Source organism: Lissotriton helveticus, chromosome 9, assembly GCF_964261635.1.
Source record: "Lissotriton helveticus chromosome 9, aLisHel1.1, whole genome shotgun sequence".
NCBI lineage: Eukaryota > Metazoa > Chordata > Amphibia > Caudata > Salamandridae > Lissotriton > Lissotriton helveticus.
This window is the reverse complement of record NC_136070.1, coordinates 33,739,984-33,757,117: the sequence shown is the minus strand read 5'-3', so window position 1 is coordinate 33,757,117 and position 17,134 is coordinate 33,739,984. Positions and strand designations below refer to the sequence as shown.

The 17,134-nt window shown below is 53.3% G+C and overlaps 1 protein-coding gene across 1 annotated transcript in view; it reads right to left on the bottom strand.

Moving 5' to 3' along the window:
* PRKD1 (protein kinase D1) overlaps positions 1-17,134 on the bottom strand; it is a 723,569-nt gene that overhangs the window by 307,790 nt on the left and 398,645 nt on the right. Inside the window, exon 4 of the mRNA XM_078659419.1 lies at positions 6,690-6,850. Coding sequence (XP_078515545.1) covers positions 6,690-6,850 — 161 coding nt within the window. The remainder of the gene's footprint in view (positions 1-6,689; positions 6,851-17,134) is intronic.

Below are 17,134 nucleotides of genomic sequence, written 5' to 3'. Positions count from 1 at the left end.
TTAAGGTATTGGCATTGAAAATGACAATGCCATTTATTTTTCTGTTTTCAAAATCAACACATAAATAAAAATGTTGTCATTTACAATGCCAATAGCTCTAACTTTTGCAAAGGCGAGACCGTTGCATTGTAAATGCTTGATGACCAGCTGTCCGGGCAGATTTGGAGAAATTTAGCTCATGTCCCGGTTTTGGGAGAGGGTCGACTGAAAACAGGGGGCGGTGTTTTTTTATGTTTTACAAAGCAGGGATAGTTAGCAGTTGTTCCAAGAAAGCAATTTAATTCACAGACAAGCTACTGGGTTTAAAAATTGCATCTTATGTATGTTCTTTCTGCTTGTTTTGTAATTCTCTGCTGAGGAGCGCTGGCATTCTGTGCGCTCGCGCTTGTAGTAAAATCATAGTCCTTCTATTTTTATGAAATGTCCCGGTTTTTTGCTGGTCACCCTACTACAAACACGAAAACCTGCAATAATGCAGGATATGCAACAGCGACATCTTTAATGTTGTTTCAGTCTGCTGGAGTCTACACACAGAGCATGCCTCGTGTCAGTGTGTCCCTGTTTAGGAGGAAAGATGGACATCGGACGTCACTTGCGCAGCCTCTCTTTCCGAGTCATCGGCTTCCGGGAAGTCCTGCTCGGCGCTCTCAGGCGCTGGTAATTAGTTGCCATCAGGGGATAATTGGGCCTCGTGATATGCGCTGCTTCGAGCACCCTAGGCAGAGTCAATACGTCTGATGGAGGAACGCGCACCCCCCTTCAGAGTCAATAACGCGCACCCCCCTTCAGAGTCAATAACGCGCACCCCCCTTCAGAGTCAATAACGCGCACCCCCCTTCAGAGTCAATAACGCGCACCCTCCTTCAGAGTCAATAACGCGCACCCCCCTTCAGAGTCAATAACGCGCACCCCCCTTCAGTGTCAATAACGCGTACCCCCTTCAGAGTCAATAACGTGCACCCCCCTTCAGAGTCAATAACGCGCATCCCCCTTCAGAGTCAATCAGGGAAACGCCCCTAATGAGCTGAAAATCATTCAATGCACCCTCTCCACACGGAGCCCCGGCTGCCCGCCCCATCCCTAGAGAACCCCCAAACCGGTAAAAAAAAGTAAACAACAACAGCATGCTAGGCAGCCTCCTACCCGGCACCACACAAGCCGCCCTCTGCATAAGACAAAGAAATCAGACAACTCTGGAGAACGCACCCCACGCAACCGAACTGAGCCCGGGGGGAGTAAATGAATTTGTACTTGTATAGGCGCACTTATATCCTGAGGTGTCTTGGCGCTGTACGCATACCGCTGTGGAACACTTCCTGGCTTTTCCCTGTGAAATGCCCCCTCCTGGTCACCCCCAAGGTGAAGCCAGGCATCCTTAGCGTTGTGGGGGCAGTTGTGGAGATTAAGCAATCTATTGCCCAGAGTTGGACCCATGATTAGAATAGGCACCGAGGCGAGAATGATCAGGTCGGAGGAAATTGAGCCCAAGACCTGCCGAGGCGAGAATTGAACCCTGATCCCAGGCCAGACATCTGAATCAGGGTCTGCCGCTCTAACCATTGAGCCACACTTCTCCACTTCTCCAAGTTAGTAAAGCCCCCCCTGCAACTCACCCAGAGCAGTAACCCATGCCCCAATGTGGCTACAACTGCACGACAACACGAGATTCAGCAGCAAAGACGCGTGGAATGTGCATTCACGCCATACACTAACACACAGACCGCCGGGTCAAACACCACAAACCACAGCAGACAAAACAACACAGATCAGCAGCCATCCCAGCTACTTCCAGACCACCAAATTACGCCGCAAGACGTGTCAACAAAAAGCAGATTTTCAGGCACCACTACACACAGAAAAAGAGCACGCAAACATCATGTGTAACCCTGGGACTGCAATCGTTAAAAAGACATATACTGTTCCTGGCATCAACTCACCCAGCTCCATAAATCAATCAATCAATCAAATAATTTGTAGAGCGCACTACTTACCCGCAAGGGTTTCAAGGCACTGAGAGTGGGGAGTGGGGGGGGGGGGTGCTGTTGCTACTGGTCGAATGCTGGACATTCTACCTGGATGAAACACAGAACAGCTGGCCAAGCCCTGGCCGGCTGGCCCACCTCACTGGAGACAACACACTGCTCACTGACCTCCCAGACCCCCTCCTGACACTCTTGCATGTGCCGCAGCCTCACTGTTCAAGACTCTGGGTCGGATTTAGATCTCGACGGACGGGTTATTCCGTCACAACTGTGGGAGAGGTGGAAAACCGTAGGCAAATATCCCTGACCAGTTCATTCATAGCACCTTGCCCATGAACTGTAAGTATTGTAGCGTGGCGGCTCATTTTTAATGTTTTGCATTTTCTGCAGTGGCAAACAGGTCTATCCCTGGGAACCTCTAATGTCAGAAGTAGGGGAGTAGGCTTGGGGGTAGAGTTCCTACTCAGGGATTTGTTGACGCATCTTGCTGCAGGTCTGCCAGATCGTTGTCCTCCCTAGAATACGTTGAGTGATCAAGTGTAATCTGCGATCTATCACCCACCACCAAATGTTCTGGCGCACACTGGACAGCTGTGTTTGTATGTAAAACATCAAAATGCACAAGATGATGGACGGAATGTTGCACAATGGCAAAACATTCACCCCCAGTCACAGATCTGGGTTTAATCCATCGTTATTTTGCTCACCAAGCCACCCCAGTTCAGACATGGCCATATGCAAATCAGTCTTGACCCGGTGCCTTATGGGAACAGTCCAGCCCGAACTGCCAAGCCATGTCTTCCCTGGACCGGAATCAAGCATCCTAGGACCGGTTTCTGGCTATCAGCCGTCTTCAGCCAGAATGGCTTGACTCCAGTGGCTTAGTGAGCATGGGACCCACGTCTGGGCATACCCTTCCCACATAGGGTGAACAGCAAAACACACAAGATGCATATGGCCATGTCTGAACTGGAGTGGCTTGGTGAGCAAAATAACGATGGATTAAACCCAGATCTGTGACTGGGGGTGAATGTGTTGCCATTGTGCAACATTCCGTCCATCATCTTGTGTGTTTTGCTGTTCACCCTATGTGGGAAGGGTATGCCCAGACGTGGGTCCCGTGCTCACTACGCCACTGGAGTCAAGCTATTCTGGCTGAAGACGGCTGATAGCCAGAAACCGGTCCTAGGATGCTTGATTCCGGTCCAGGGAAGACATGGCTTGGCAGTTCGGGCTGGACTGTTCCCATGAGGCACCGGGTCAAGACTGATTTGCATATGGCCATGTCTGAACTGGGGTGGATTGGTGAGCAAAATAACGATGGATTAAGCCCAGATCTGTGACTGGGGTGAATGTTTTGCCATTGTGCAACATTCCGTCCATCATCTTGCGTGTTTTGCTGTATGTAAAACATGGCAGTCGTGTTGTCTGTTCATATCAGGACCCCCTTGTCTTGTATTGGAGCCTGAAATGCCCTGAGAGCCGGCTGTATAGCCAGCAGTCCCAAGTGGTTGATGTGGAAGGATTACCACTGAAAAAGTGGAATGTTTGAGATGTGCACCCCAGACGATGAGTGAGACATCGGTGGTGATGGTCCCTTGTGGAACTGGGTGAATGAAAGTCCGCCCCTTCATTAGGTTGTTTGTGTTCCACCACTGCAGAGAGCGACGTGTGCGGCCCCAAACCAACACTAGATTCTCTAGAAGACCTACGCTTGAGACCACTGCACAGCAAAGCACTCCTGTAATGGTCATACGTGCACTCTGGTATGAGGAACTATAGTTATACAAGACGCTATCATGCCGAGCAGTCTCATAAAAGGTTCGGACTTTCACCTGACGATCTGGCTAAAAAGAGGCAGCGCGTTTTGGAAGGCTCTCACTTCTGCTTGACTGAGGGACGCCTTCCGTACCTGTGAGTCTAAAATGGCTGCACTTGAAGGGGTTGGAGGTGTGATTTGGTCAGATTGAGGTGAAGCCTAGACTGTGTAAGATCTGGATAGTGCTTTGGGTATGCACTAAGCATAGCTGATGCGTTGCACTCTTGACCAGCCAGTCACACAGATAAGAAAACACATGGATGACACTCCTTAGATGAGCTGCTACAGTGGTCAGATATTTGGTGAAGATCCTTGGGTCTGTGATACCCCGAGTGGAAGTACTTTGAAATAGTAAAGTAGTCCACTCACCACAAACCTCATGTATCTTAGATGCGCTGCGGGGATGGGTAGGTAGAAGGCGTCCTTCAGATCGAGGGCGGTCATCAAGTCTCCTTTCTGGAGTAGAGGTACGAGGTCTCGTGGAGCCACCGATGTTGAAGTGCTCTGACAGAATGTATTTGTTGAGGGGCCTGACATCGAGGATGGGTCTGAGGGAGCCATTCTTTTTGGGCATAAGAAGGTAGTAGGAAAAGACCCCTTTTCTGTAGTGTTGTTGCAGAACCGGCTCTGGGACCCCTTTGGCCATGAGGGCCCATATCTCCTCCTGAAGGAGTCACACATGTTCTGTGGACATTTTGTGTTGTCGGGAAGGAATGTTTGGTGGTGTCTGAGTGGGTTCCAGACAGTATCCCTCCCGTTTGATGTTGAGAACCCAACGGTCGGTGGTGATTTCTGACCAACGGAACAGAAATTCCTGCAACTGTTCCCGACAGGTGTGGTCGTTGGGGGGCAGGGGGGGGGGGGGTGGCGGAGCGGTGGAGAGTGTCACTTTTTTGGAGGGGCAGTCCCCTTTGAAGCTGCTTCCTTTCCTCTACCCTTATCATTATGCCCCTGTACCCTCTCCTGTTGTAGCCCGGGAAAGGCGATTGCTGTATGGGCCTTGTGAATGTGGAGGAAGAAGCGTCGAAAGGAGCTATAAGGTTGTCGGTGTCTGTAGGGCGCACATCACTTTGTCAATGTCAGTATCTTTCTTGATTTTTTCTAGCCTCTCATCGACCTGTTGGCCGAAGAGGTAAGTTGCTATAAGTTGCTCTCTCTCAGCCATGTCATGTGTATCTCACCCATCCTCTGTGTTGCTTCCTCCTCCTGCTCTCTGTCTTGCCCTCTCTACTCACACCTTCCATGTTTCTTTCTCCAATCCCTTCCCACCATGTTGCTTTTGCCCCTCGCCCTCAATGTTGTTTCCACCCCGCCCTCCGTGTTGCCTCCAGCCCCCTAACCCTCCATGTTGCTTCCCCTGCACGTGCTCCCCATGTTGCTTCACCCACCTGCTTTAAAAAACAAGCTTTCACGCTAATTTTTATATAATTACTGATCGAGCTCTGATCGGTAAATAAAAAGAAACAAAAGGTCTCACGAGGCGCACGCATGCCTAAATCATAGTTTTTTCTCCACTTCAGCCATACTGCACTGCATTGAGGATGCTGTAGAGCACCCCGATAAACCAATGGCAAATCCAATAGTTCCCACAGACGCAACCTATTGGCATTGCCAAAGCTTGTTTTTCTTGATCTTTCTCTCTTTTAACAGGGAAAGGCCCTGGAGTGGGAGGTAAGCATCATTCTCACAATACTACTGCTCCTGGTGAGAATGGAATGAAAAGGACCCTCCTGAGCATTCCTGGGCAGAGGGGAAAGCTTGTCACTGCTCTGGAGGACTTGAAGTTACTCTGGCTCCAACGCATCACCTTTCACCAGGTCCACAAACCTCACATTAAAGTCAGCAAAGAAACAGAGATGCGCGTGTCCATGCTCATGCCTGTGCAGACCATGAACTTCTTATCTGAAGGTTCAATGGCAAAGTACTGCCTTCGCTTTCAGGGGGAACCACTAATGCTTCCGAAAAGGACTGAACCACCCAGACAACCGGCGGAGGACAACACAGACAACCAGAGGAAGCCAACCCAGAAAACATAGACAACCAGCGGAGGCCAACACAGACAACACAGACAACCAGAGGAGGCCAACCCAGAAAACACAGACAACCAGAGGAGGCCAACACAGACAACCAGCGGAGGCCAACCCAGACAACCAGCGGAGGCCAACCCAGACAACACAGACAACCAGCGGAAGCCAACCCAGACAACACAGACAACCAGCGGAAGCCAACACAGACAACACAGACAACCAGCGGAAGCCAACACAGACAACCAGCAGAGGCCAACCCAGACAACCAGCAGAGGCCAACCCAGACAACCAGCGGAAGCCAACACAGACAACCAGCAGAGGCCAACGCAGACAACACAGACAACCAGTGGAGGCCAACCCAGAAAACACAGACAACCAGAGGAGGCCAACCCAGGAAACACAGACAACCAGCAGACGCCAACCCAGACAACCAGCAGAGGCCAACCCAGACAACACAGACAACCAGAGGAGGCCAACCCTGAAAACACAGACAACCAGAGGAGGCCAACACAGACAACACAGACAACCAGAGGAGGCCAACCCAGAAAACACAGACAACCAGAGGAGGCCAACACAGACAACACAGACAACCAGAGGAGGCCAACACAGACAACCAGTGGAGGCCAACCCAGAAAACACAGACAACCAGCGGAAGCCAACACAGACAACCAGCAGAGGCCAACACAGACAACCAGCAGAGGCCAACGCAGACAACACAGACAACCAGAGGAGGCCAACGCAGACAACCAGCAAAGGCCAACGCAGACAACACAGACAACCAGAAGAGGCCAACCCAGACAACACAGATAACCAGAGGAGGCCAACCCAGACAACACAGACAACCAGCGGAGGCCAACCTACCAGAAGGGCTTCATCCGGGATGGTGGGCGAGAGCTCGGCCGACACAGTGCGGATGGGCGTCAGGCCGGGCAGTGAAACGTTGGACAGGCGTCTCTTCCGCACCCCGCTGCAGTTGTTGGGGATCTTGAACGCGCACCTCTTGTGATAGTTGAGCCCACATCCTAAAGAGAGAAGAAAGAAGTCGTTGAGAGCTGGCCCGACGTACGGACTGAAACAGAGTAGCCGAATGCTTCCCCCAGACAACAGGTGGGCGTTTTGCAAGCAATGGTGTCCGTACGAACACATTCGATGGATCACATTATGCTCTTCTATCTCACTTAATTTCTGTGCTGTTCTGTAGAAAAGCATTGCTCATGAGCCAATTCACATTCAGTGTGTACTGATAATGCACGTAGATTGCCAACACCCTTTTTATTAGTCATTTTTGTGTGTTTAAACTATGACATAGCTTACAGTATTTCAGAGCCAAAGGTACCTTTTCTTTGTGTCAATAAGATTAATATTTTCCTGTGATGTGCATTAAGACTAAAAAAGGTTTTTATACCAGTTATAAGTGCACTGACTTGCTAGGAAGGACCAAGACTGTTCTATTGAATTTGAATGTAATAGTTAGTTATTGTTTTACTTAACTGAAAATCTTTATTGCAAGCATCAGACGCCAGTTTAAGGAGACATGTTTTTTTTCTACTTTTTAATTTTTGTAACATACCCTTGTAATAATAAAAAAATAAGGCCTCACCAGCTTGCTAGGGCAAGACCGCTTGACTTTGCTGAGGATTGTTTTCATGTATTCACAATAACGGAACATGACAGCAAGCTAACTGCTTAAATGCGGTTATTGAGACGTTTTTGTCTCGAGCACTACCTTATAGTGCGCATGACAGGAAATTCTCATCATGGGGCAGGAGCGGCCCGTGCAAGTAAGATCGGTGGGGCCGGGTCGTGGGGGAGGATTCGATGAGGTAAAATTAAATAAATAATTAATTTTCCCTCGTTGTCGTCCGTCCAAAACCCCACCCCACCCGGCCCTACCTCTCTTACCTGTATGGGCTGCGGCTGTCATGGGGTGAGAGTGCAGGAGAACCTCTGCCATTTGCACCAGAGTCTTCTCCCTTAAAAAAAAGCTGGGGTCAAGGCGGAGTGGCTTTTGAGTCAGCCCTGACTCCTCCCACCCCGATCGGTGTCGTCTGATGTCATTGTCATGATGGACTGCAGGAAATGTTGAAGTCCCCATGTTGGCTTTCAGGACCTTTGATGTGATGGTGCTAGGCCCAGGTACACAAGTCTGGTCCCTTTTTATTGTGTGATGGGTGGGAATGCTGTGTGGTAGGAATTTTGTGGGTCCCTGCAGATTCCTGAAGTTTCTGTCTCAGAAAACTGAGGAAATTGTGAGATTTTAGCTAACATTTGAAGTTTGCAGGGCATTGTGGGTACAAAAAGGTCATGGGATCTGTACGGGTCAGACTACCCTGGACTCCCACGGGTGTCTAGTTACCAACAACCATTTGCAATGCAACAGGTCTCACATTTGCGAGAGTTTGAGCTATTGGCATTGTATATGACAATACCTTTTATTTATGTGTTTGTTTCCAAAACATACAAATAAAAGGCATTGTCATTTACAATGCCAATAGCTTAAACTCTCGCAAATGCGAATGCGAGACCCATTGCATTGCAAATGCTTGTTTGTAAAAGCGCCCCAGGCCGCGCTTTCACTTGCATGTCTTGCCTGCAACAGCAGGCAGGAGAAAACCATTTAACAAAACAGTGCTTGTAGGCTGTAATTAAAGCCTATTGAGTAACAACACATATAACAGGGTGTGTCCTCATGGGAGGTTACAAGATGAGAAAAGGTGGTACTAAGGAGGGACTTCTAAGCCTATTGACCAATGAAAAGCCACAGTTTACAAAGGACAGTGACAGAAGCCAATTAAAAAGATGGTTGGAAAGTGGGCGGAGCCTCAAGTCTATACCTGAATACAGCATGTCTCGAAGAGACAGCACAAGCGCTGCCTAAGGGAGACCTAAAAATGTCTGGATTTGGTAGGTTTCCCTGTGTGGAGGCCGTGCCGCGGCCTACATTCTACAATTACTTCATCATCAAAACAGGAAATGCCGATATCTACAGGTTGCATTTTGGGGACTATTGGACCACGGGTGCTAGGCCCAGCATCAAAAGTGTGGAAAGTTTGTATTGGGAGAAGTGTGGGAACAATGGGCCCGATTCACAGAACTAACTTAAGACAAAATCCTAAACTTACTCCTTTTGGTATCCACAGAAGTTAGGATTTTGTCTTAAGTTTGTCTTAAGACAGACTTAAGACAAATTTAAGACAGACTTAAGTTAGGATTTTGTCTTAAGTCTGTCTTAAGTTTGTCTTTAGACAAAATCCTAACTTCTGTGAATACCAAAAGGAGTAAGTTTAAGATTTTCTCTTAAGTTAGTTCTGTGAATCAGCCCCTAGTATAACATTTGTTAATAAAAAAGTGAAGTTAACTCCATTTTCACCTTCCAAATATGTCAGTGTGAAAGCATGAATACATTTTGCATAATGCCCTCTTAATCAAAAGATGGTATTGATTACCCCAGAGTTAGAGTTGCACAAATAACCACAATTTCTAAAATCAGCATCTAGGGTACATTTATAAAATACACGGCGTTCGTTCATGTTCTTTTTTCATTCATTTCATTTCGATACACAATGAAAAATCATTTAAAGCTGCAGGTCAGTTGTTGGCTTTGGCTATCCTATGTTTTGGGACCACCAACAAACACTGGATATCTCTATGATCAGAAAGATCTGACGGATGTAACAATATGTTACTTTTATAAATCGACCATCGGGGCAAAATTATACAGAAAAAAACCTTGACAGCTTTTTCTATTTTTTCCCAATTATTTACTGACCTGACCCTTTGTGAAATTCAGAATTTTGAGTAGGTTTTAGAAATCGATAGCTTTCCGGTTTCACACGTGTTTTCACTATAAACTGCAAGTAGAAACCACATAAAATAGGAAAAATGGACTACCGCTGAGGCAAATACAAAAACAAATACAAAAACTATGGTAAAAATTTGGTATTTTAACATTTTATACCCTGCTTGTTCTCGAAGGCTGGGAAGTCGGTGAACTTAGAACTGCAAAACCTTTGCTGATGGCAGTTTTGATTTTAAAAAACACTTTCTTCTGAACACTTTTCCCCTTTCCCCCCTCTTTTCTCAAAATCCCCTAAATCTTAGCTATATTTTGTATTTTTTCTTAGTTCCATAAAGGGAAATCCACAAACCCTGGGTACCTTTAGTATCCTCAACATGTGGGAAAAATAGGGTGCAAATTTGGCATGAATACCTTTTGAGGAAAAAAGAAGTTATGAAGTGTTGGACCCGGCCTCGTGGCGTGGTCCTACCCCTCCCGCATGGCGGGCCTCGGACGACATCGGCCCTCCATCCAGCCCGGGTCGGCCCTGGGCACCCCTCTGCACGACCTACAGCCCACCAGATCCGCCACCCGGCGGTCCGCAACCACTGACACGGCACACTCGGGCCGCCCCAGCATTACCGGTCCGGTGCCCACCATGGACCCATATTCCAGGCCGACGCCATCTTGGGCCCCTCGCGTCACCGACACGTGGTCCCGGCCCAGCCGCGGCCACAGCCCCAGCGAACCCGCCATCGTGGCACCAAGAACCTCCGGGTGGTCGAGTGGCCACTCAACCAGAGACAAGGAGGAGGGAGTTTCGATGGCTCTCCACCCGTCCCCGGACGCCTGGTATCGATCGCCCTCCGGCCTCCCTGGGCGCTGGCTCCACCCCCTGCTGGGTGTCTGGACACCATCATCCCGGCCCCTCTGACCCCCAGGTGTGAGGGTCCGGACATCAAAGGCCTCCCGACCTATATCTGGGCCAGCCCCGGAGTAGGACGGCAGTTGTATCCCGGAGTCCAGAAGCCCTGCTGACGCTGACGACTGACCCTGAGACGAACTCACCTTGCTGAACTACTTTGGAACCTGCTGGCGCTGCCGCGGTCCACTCGCTGAACCACCTTGGAACCTGCTGGCGCTGCCGCGGTCCACTCTCTGAACCACCTTGGAACCTGCTGGTGCTGCCGCGGTCCACTCGCTGAACCACCTTGGAACCTGCTGGCGCTGCCGCGGTCCACTCGCTGAACCACCTTGGAACCTGCTGGCGCTGCCGCGGTCCACTCGCTGAACCACCTTGGAACCTGCTGGCGCTGCCGCGGTCCACTCGCTGAACCACCTTGGAACCTGCTGGCGCTGCCCCGGTCCACTCACTGAACCACCTGGGAACCTGCTGGCGCTGCCGCGGCCCAACCTCTCGGAACCCCCCAGCTCGAGGATTGAGAGCTGTGCGTAGGGTCCCCTTGCAACCGACCATCTATAAGACTGTCCCGCTACCTCACCCCTGGTTACGAGACTTTCCAGATCCCTAGACCTACTGTATATATTGAATCAATACTTTTTGCCAGATAAAGCTTGAAAACTCTATCTACGTGTCGTGTACTTTTGTAGTGGTGTGGGTACTCTGTTGTACGATTCTAGGAGAGGGCCCTCACGCCGGAGGCCTCTCGACATCGCTCGGCCCCGTCTCTGAAGGAGGGGTAGACCTAGGGGTGGTCAGTCAGACACCTTCTGCCGCTCCTGGGTTCGCCTTTCTAACATTGGTGGCAGCGGTGGGATCCGAGCCCACGCAAAATCGTACAGAGAGGGATCTACCCGCTACAGCGAAAGAAACAAACAGAGACCATGACGACCCAAGGAACAAATCCATCTGCAGAATTCCAGAAAGAAAAGATGGAAGAATACAGCCACAAAGAACTAAAACAATTCTGTAAAGATATGGGTATCGCTACCACTGGCCTGAGTACAAAAGAGGACTTCAAATCGGCCCTACAAGCCTGGGTGGAAACCCGAGACAGGCCACCCCAAGAGGAGAACAGCCCGAATGGTCAACCAGAAACCAGCGCACCCCCGACGGGGGAAAGAACCGCAACCCTAAACGCGGACCTCAGCTATGAAGACGCTCGAGAACGAGAGCGCAACCGGCTACACGAATTGGAGCTTGCACGACTCCGGTTAGACGGAGAACTCCAGCTAGCGGAGAAAAAGATAGCCCTCGAGCAACTATGGCTGGAGGGGGATCTAGAAGAAAAACGGAGACAATGTGACCTCGAAGAAAAACGATTGGCCTATGAACACGAACGAGGACTGAAAGAACTCAAAATCAAAGCCAAACTAAGCGAAGATAGCACGACCGGGGCCAAGACCTCGGCCCCTCCTCTGGACACCAAGGTTCACCTACCGAAAGATGTAGTCAAAGAGTACTACAAAAACGACGACATCCAGCAGTGGTTCAAAGCCTACGAGGTGGCCATGACCGCCCATCGGGTGCCCCTGAAGGACTGGGGCGCCGGCCTGTGGGGAAAGTTCGTCAACGAAGGGAGGGACGCCCTGCTGGAACTCCCTGACACCGAAATGACTTCCTATGAACACATGAAAACGGCCCTACTCACACGCTACGGACTCACCCCCGAGATGTACCGGCAGAGGTTCCGAGACTGTAAAAAAATCCCCGGTACAACTTGGGTGGAATATGTGAACTTTTTTAGCAGAGCCTTCGAGGGGTGGGTCAAAGGCAGTCAGGTCACTACCTACCAGCAGTTGGTCGACCTGATATTATGGGAGCACCTCTCCAACAACTGCTTCATTGAACTACGACAACACCTCCTCGACAGCAAGTTGACCGAGCCGCGAAAACTAGCGATCGAAGCAGATCGGTGGGCGAGCACCCGTGTCCACCGGAACCCCACAGGAGAATACGGACGAGGGTCCCCGGGGAACCACCGGCCGTGAGGCGGCGGGTCGGGCATCAGCCGAGGCCGAGACCTCCCGCCGGGGTCTTCGCCCGCCTCCGCTACCCCAACCTCCGGCCCGAGGGGGGCCCCTCCAGCCCGACCGGGACCACGCCCCGACGTTACGTGCCACAGATGCCAACGGCTGGGTCACTATGCCAATGATCCTCTCTGCCCCATGAACCAACGGCCCGGCACCACCGGCCCCCCCGGTCGACAAATCACTGCAGCCGCTCTAAGCGAAGAAAGAGAGGAAGAAGAAGAGGTCCCTATGGAACCGGAAGAATGGGAGTCCGCGGCCATGTGCCTCGCCTCCCTGGGCGACAAAGACATGATCCCTCGGGACCAGATTCCGATCAACACCCAGAAGTACCGCCAGTGGGTCACCATCAACGGACGCCGGGCCGAAGCTCTCCGTGACACGGGGGCCAGCATAACCGCCGTCCGCTGCCATCTGGTGACCCCAGAACAAATCTTGCCACACGTTCTGTGCCCTGTCCGGTCAGCGGACAATTCCGAGAGCCTGTGCCAGATGGCCCGCATCCCCTTCGAGTGGGGAGGAGTGTCTGGCATGCTGAAAGTCACCGTCCGAGACGATGCCCCAGTAGACTGCCTCCTAGGGAACGACCTGGAAAGTTCCCCCTGGGCACAGATCGAACGAAGAGAGCATCTGGGAATGCTAGGCCTTCCTGAATGGGTTTGCGTAACGACCCGATCTATGTCCACTCGGGACGCTGTCCCCCCCGAAAACAATCTACCCGAAGAACCGGAATGGCCGGCACCTCCGCCACCCGCCACTACCACAACCGAACCCGAACCGGGGCCGCGGGCCCCAGCCATGAAGAACTTCCCGAGCTCGGGCCCCTTCCCGAACTAGCCCAGTGGCGCCAAGAGGGGGGCCCCACCCGTGAGCAGTTCCGTCAGGAACAAAGGACCTGTCCTTCCCTTGAGGGACTCCGACAACAAGCCGCCACACAAGCCACCGGAGCCCCCTCGGGGTCCCACTGGATCTATTGGGACCAGGACCTCCTGTACAGCGAACAGAAAATCGCAGAACTGGGGGCCGGCCGAGTGCTCGTCGTCCCTCTCCCCTTCCGGGACTTTCTCTTAAACCTGGCACATGATGTGCCCCTCGCGGGGCACCTGGGGCAGGACAAGACCTACAGCCGCCTGGTGACCCACTTTTATTGGCCGAAGATGCGCAGCGATGTGTACAACCACTGCCGAACCTGTCCGACCTGCCAAGCCAGTGGAAAGAGTGGGGGGAAATTCATAGCCCCACTCCAACCGTTTCCTGTGGTGACCACTCCCTTCGAGCGAGTAGGGATCGACATCGTGGGGCCCCTGGATCCTCCAACCTATCAAGGGCACCGCTTCATCCTCGTCCTGGTGGACCATGCCACCCGCTACCCAGAAGCTATCCCTCTCCGGACTATCACAGCCCCCGTAGTGGGGCGAGCGCTCATGGGGATCTTCTCTAGAGTTGGCTTCCCCCGAGAGGTCGTAAGTGATCGGGGCACAAACTTTATATCCAAATATATGCGGTCCCTATGGCAACAGTGCGGGGTCGCATATAAATTCACCACCCCGTATCACCCTCAAGGGAATGGACTAGTGGAGCGGTTTAACAGGACCCTGAAGGGAATGATCAACGGCCTGGAAGAACCCCTCCGACGCAAATGGGACGTTCTGCTGCCGTGCCTCCTGTTCGCCTACCGGGAGGTACCCCAGAAGTCCCTGGGGTTCAGCCCCTTCGAACTATTATATGGACACCCTGTACGAGGCCCCCTCAGCTTGGTCAAAGAAGGCTGGGAGCTGGCCTCCCCCGATGCTCCACCTGATATTTTCCGATACCTCTTGACTCTCCGCAACCAGACTCGGAAGTTCCGGGAACTCGCCGAGACAAACCTAAGGGCCAGTCAAGAGGAGATGAAGCGCTGGTATGATGAAAACGCCTCGTCCATTGAATTCGAGCCGGGCCAGAAGGTCTGGTTCATGACCCCAGTCGACCCCGGCGCCCTCCAGGACAAATGGACAGGGCCCTTCCGTGTGGTGGAGCGCAAGAGCCCCGTCACCTACCTAGTGGACATGGAGTCCCCCCGGAACCCCCTCCGGGTCCTCCACGCCAACCGGCTCAAGCCCCACTTTGTCCGCACCGAACTGAGCCTGTTGCTGGCTACCTATGACGGAGCAGAGGACGACTCCGAGCCGCTACCAGACCTCCTGAGCACCTCCGAGAAGGATGGTTCGGTCGAGGGGGTCTCCCTCTCTCCCACGCTGACCCCCAACCAGCGCCAGGACTGCCAGAAACTGCTGGGTCAATTTGCGACCTTATTATCCCTCACCCCCGGGGTCACCCAGTGGTGTGTTCACGACATGGACACCGGGGATAGTCCGCCCGTGCGGCACCGAGCCTACCGAGTCCCCGACCGAGTCCGGGGCTGCATCCAAGCCGAAGTTTCCAAAATGCTGGCCCTAGGGGTAGTCGAACCCTCAGACAGTCCATGGGCCAGTCCCGTCGTCCTGGTCCCTAAGGCCGCCGCCCCCGGGGTGCCCCCGGAGCTGCGGTTCTGTGTCGACTACCGGGGACTGAATGCCGTCACCCGGACCGACGCCCATCCCATTCCCCGAGCGGATGAAATGATCGATCGCCTGGGAGCCGCCCGGTACCTCAGCACCTTCGACCTCACGGCCGGATACTGGCAAATCGGCCTCACTCCAGGAGCACAGGAACGATCCGCGTTCTCGACCCCAGATGGCCACTACCATTTCAAAGTGATGCCTTTCGGCATGAAAAATGCCCCGGCCACCTTCCAGAGACTTGTAAATAGGGTGCTGGCGGGACTGGAAGAGTTCAGTGCCGCCTATCTGGACGACATTGCAGTGTACAGCCTTCAGTGGGATGAGCACCTGTCCCACCTCTGGAAGGTCCTGACGGCCCTCCAAGGGGCCGGACTAAAAATAAAAGCCAGCAAGTGCCAGTTCGGTCAAGGATCCGTGACCTATCTGGGACACCAAGTGGGGAGCGGCAAAGTGGCTCCCCTTCAACCCAAGATCGACGCCATCCAGGCCTGGGAGCCCCCCGTCACCCAGACCGCCGTCCGAGCCTTCCTGGGGCTCACGGGGTACTATCGGCGGTTCATAAAAGACTACGGGAGCATTGTGGGGCCCCTCACAGAACTAACCTCCAAGAGACTACCCCCAAAGGTACACTGGACCCCCGAGTGCCAAGTGGCCTTTGAGACACTAAAAACTGCCATGTGCACCGCCCCGGTGCTCCAGGCCCCCGACTACAGCCGAGAGTTCATCGTCCAAACTGACGCTTCGGAACACGGCGTTGGGGCCGTCCTCTCCCAAATGAACTCGGACGGAATCGACCTTCCGGTGGCCTTCATCAGCCGGCGCCTGCTGGCCCGAGAACAACGATGGAGCACCATCGAGAGGGAAGCCTTCGCCGTCGTATGGGCCCTAAAGAAGCTCCGGCCCTACCTCTTCGGCACCCACTTCCGAGTACAGACCGACCACCGGCCCCTGCGGTGGTTGATGCAGATGCGGGGCGAGAATCCGAAGTTGCTACGTTGGTCCATCTCCCTCCAAGGGATGAACTTCACCGTGGAGCATCGCCCTGGCAACGACCACGCCAACGCTGACGGCCTCTCCAGATTCTTCCGCCTTGGCGAGGAGAATCCCCAAGAAGATGGGTGGCTCTACCCTGCCTTCAGCTGGGGGGGACGTGTGTTGGACCCGGCCTCGTGGCGTGGTCCTACCCCTCCCGCATGGCGGGCCTCGGACGACATCGGCCCTCCATCCTGCCCGGGTCGGCCCTGGGCACCCCTCTGCATGACCTACAGCCCACCAGATCCGCCACCCGGCGGTCCGCAACCACTGACACGGCACACTCGGGCCGCCCCAGCATTACCGGTCCGGTGCCCACCACGGACCCATATTCCAGGCCGACGCCATCTTGGGCCCCTCGCGTCACCGACACGTGGTCCCGGCCCAGCCGCGGCCACAGCCCCAGCGAACCCGCCATCGAGGCACCAAGAACCTCCGGGTGGTCGAGTGGCCACTCAACCAGAGACAAGGAGGAGGGAGTTTCGATGGCTCTCCACCCGTCCCCGGACGCCTGGTATCGATCGCCCTCCGGCCTCCCTGGGCGCTGGCTCCACCCCCCTGCTGGGTGTCTGGACACCATCATCCCGGCCCCTCTGACCCCCAGGCGAGAGGGTCCGGACATCAAAGGCCTCCCGACCTATATCTGGGCCAGCCCCGGAGTAGGACGGCAGTTGTATCCCGGAGTCCAGAAGCCCTGCTGACGCTGACGACTGACCCTGAGACGAACTCACCTTGCTGAACTACTTTGGAACCTGCTGGCGCTGCCGCGGTCCACTCGCTGAACCACCTTGGAACCTGCTGGCGCTGCCGCGGTCCACTCGCTGAACCACCTTGGAACCTGCTGGCGCTGCCGCGGTCCACTCGCTGAACCACCTTGGAACCTGCTGGGGCTGCCGCGGTCCACTCGCTGAACCACCTTGGAACCTGCTGGCGCTGCCGCGGTCCACTCGCTGAACCACCTT